General features: G+C 41.6%; 1 protein-coding gene across 1 annotated transcript in view; it reads right to left on the bottom strand.

The window, feature by feature from the left end:
- Positions 1 to 1,737: 1,737 nt before the first annotated feature.
- Ptgr2 (prostaglandin reductase 2) overlaps positions 1,738 to 3,373 on the bottom strand; it is a 39,052-nt gene continuing 37,416 nt past the window's right edge. The window contains exon 9 of the mRNA XM_023703487.1: positions 1,738 to 1,958. Within this exon, the coding sequence (XP_023559255.1) occupies positions 1,872 to 1,958 (87 nt within the window). The 3' untranslated portion in view covers positions 1,738 to 1,871. The remainder of the gene's footprint in view (positions 1,959 to 3,373) is intronic.

Raw genomic sequence — 3,373 nt, 5'->3', positions numbered from 1 at the left:
CACACACACACACACACACACACACACACACACACACACACTAAAATAAAATAAGAATCTACTTTTTACAAATGCTGCATAGAGAAATACACTGGGCGCTTGGAATAGAGCTTTCATAGCAGGTTTGTCAGGAGCCAGGCCCTGGGTTCAATCCCCAGTTTCGGGCAGGGGGCCTGGCAGCACACCCACAATTCCTGCACTCTAGGGAACAAAAGGATCAAATTTGAGCACAAGGAGCTGGATGTGGTGGTGCATGCCTATAATCCCAGTGCTTGGAGGCTGAGCCAGGACAATCACCATGAGTTCAAGACCAGCCTGAATTATATAATGAGGCTCTGCCTCCAAAAAAATTTGAGCCCAGTCCGGACAATTTATTGGCTTAGTGAGACTGGTTCTCCAAAAATATGAAAGGGCTGGGGTGGGCTTAGTACCTGGAACCACCCACAGGCACACTGAAGTAGGATCACAAAATATCTTCAATCTGTCTTTGTTTTTGTTTTATTTGTTGTTTGCTGCTAGGGATTGAAACTGGAGACACTAGCAGCTAAGCAATGTTCTACCCTAGAGCTACACCTTCACCCCCCTTTGTATTTAATTATCTGAAATTCCAAGTGATATTTGTATCTACTTGACCTCTCTTTACAATTACCTCGCAGTGTGCCTGCTAGCCTAAAATAAAGATACACTGTTACCAACATATATTGTTTTTAAGCTGTGTGGTAAATTATTTAACAAAGCACACAGATCATCCTTTGAGTGTAAGTTTAGTCTCGTTTTCTCTCAATGAATCCCAATCATTTATTTTTCTGTATCATTTCCAACCCAAAGCCTCTGCTCTAGCATAAAGTGCCTTCCACAAGTCTGAGCCCCCATGCTCTGTCTCCAGCTCCTGCATACACAGCATACCTTTCTGTGTGTGTCTGTACGGGGTTGAACCAGGGCCTTGTGCATACCTGACAGTCGCCCTACCACTGAGCTACATTCCCAGCTCCGGTCTGAGACAGGATCTTGCTAAACTGCCTAAACTGGCCTCACACAATTCAGCCCACTGAGGCTGAGATTACAGGCTTGTTCTACTATGCTGGGTCATATCCTGCCATCACATCCTTTTTCCAACTACAACACAGGGGGGCCGGGGAGACGGCTCAGTAGAATAAGCGCTTCCCTGGCAAGCGCAAGGGCCTGAATTTGATCCCTGGTTCTGCCAAAAATAAATAAGTAAATACATACATACACACATACATACAGAATGGTCATCTCAATTGTATTCTTATACTAATGTTCAATCTAAGAATCATGTAATATATTTCCAATTCAACAAATGTTAACTAAGTGCTTCTTAGAATTAACAGCATATTTATTATATTTTAAATAAAGGCTATTCCATTTTTAAAAATTTATTATATATGAACCATTAACAGTTATACAAAATCTCCAGGGGTTTCAGAATATCTAATACAAATGCCTATAATATTAGTTTTAACAAAAAAGAAAAATAGATCATACTGGCTTCCATTTATTGTTATAATCATGTGTTAGATGTAGAGTACATATAATACTAAAGATATAGAAAAGATTTGTTATGCCACTAAGAAAAAAATCACATATGTTCACATTTAAGTGACTGGCTATAGTCTTACGGTTTGAGGGTTTTTTGGTGTCTTGCTTTCGTTCTTTGAGACAGTCTCACTGTAGTTCATATTGGCCTTGAACTCACCATGTAGCCCAGGTTGGCCTTGAACTTGTGTTGAGCCTCCTGCCTTACCCTCCCAAATGCTGGGATTTCAGGGATGTTCCACCATGCCTGGCTCTGTACACTTAGGTTGTTTAAACATATCTTCCTGTTTTTTGTACAATGGGAAAAAATGTGATTACAAAGAAATTTCTGAAATGCAAACTATCTGCTTTCCGATGTTACCTCCTGTCATCATGGATTGGAATGCAGCTGGAAAGGAAAAAAAAAAAAGAAGTTACCTAAAAAGCTAAATGTCGCCATCACACTGGTTTTCCAGTTGTTCAAACATATCAAATTATTTTGAATGATGTCTTTAATGATTTTGTTTTGTTTGAGATAGGATCCCACTATGTAATCCAGGCTGGCCTCAAACTCATGGCAATCCTCCTGCCTCAGCCTCTTCAGTGCTGGGATTACAGCTGTACATCACTATGCTCAGCTCATCAATGATTTTAAATTTTATTTATTTATGTGAGTGTGTGTGTGTGTGTGTGTGTGGCCAGCTCAGCCCACCAGGGGGGTGGGGCTGGCTGGCATGTGGTGCTGGGGGATTGAACTGTGGTCCCTGTGCTTTGCTAAGCTTGTTCTAAGTAGGTGCTTTAGACCACTGAGCCATCTCACCAGCCCTCATCAATGATTTTAATATTGAACAATCTGGCCTACTCTCCCAGCCCCCAGTCTGCTTGCCAACAGCCCCACTACCCTCTGCAGGGAATTCAGCCCAGGTCTGAATCAGTAAGGAAAGGAGATAAGATAGGAGGAGGAAGTTTGCAGGTCCTGGGGACATCTCAAGACACCCAAGAATTTACAACCATCACTTCAAAGGAGGCAGCCCACTGAGATGCAAGGCTGCCAGAAAACTTTAACCACAGATGTTTCCTGGGCTCTTTCCACCTCATGTGTGTGCCCTGCCTTCGGGACACACTTCTCTTTGTTCAAGGCAGAAGGTCTCAGTGAGCTCTCAAATTCCACACCATGCTTCCTTTACACAAGCCTGGTGGTGTCAGCTAATTAACATGTTAGGAAAACCTCAAGTAAAACCAAGTTATACCACAAACTAATCTAGTTCACATTTTTAAAAATTACTGTTACCTAAATTAGAAATGAACAAAATTTAAAAAGTTACCTAAACCCCAACTGACTTTCTGAATCCTTATGTTCTTATACACGGTTTGAAAAACCAAAGAAACATTTTACAGTTTGAAATGTCAAAATAATATTTCTCAAACAGCACTAAGTTGAACTCTAATGCAGTTTGACTAAATTTAAGGACAATTTTACAGAGAAGAAACATGCTTTGGAGCTAAGGCAGGAGGATCTCAGGCTTGAGGCCAGCCTGGGCAATTCAGTGAGACCACCTCAAAACAAAATGAAACACTTTCAGCTCGGTGACAGAGCACTTGCCTCTGGGTTTGACCCCCATCGTCTCATACACACAAAAACAAACCCACATAAAATGTTCAGAAAGCATTGATCTTCAGAACTGAAAGAAAAAATGGAGAAAAAAAAAGGAGAAAAAATGGGTAGGGGTGTAGCTCAGTGGTAGAGCATGCTCCAGACCCTGGGTTCAGTCCCTAGCAAACACACACAGAGAGAGAGAGAGAGAGAGAGAGAGAGAGAGAGAGAGAGAGAGAGAGA

Source organism: Octodon degus, unplaced genomic scaffold, assembly GCF_000260255.1.
Source record: "Octodon degus isolate 3935 unplaced genomic scaffold, OctDeg1.0 scaffold00007, whole genome shotgun sequence".
Taxonomy (NCBI): domain Eukaryota; kingdom Metazoa; phylum Chordata; class Mammalia; order Rodentia; family Octodontidae; genus Octodon; species Octodon degus.
Note: the sequence above shows the minus strand (reverse complement) of the source record. Positions and strands in the feature narration are given on the sequence as shown.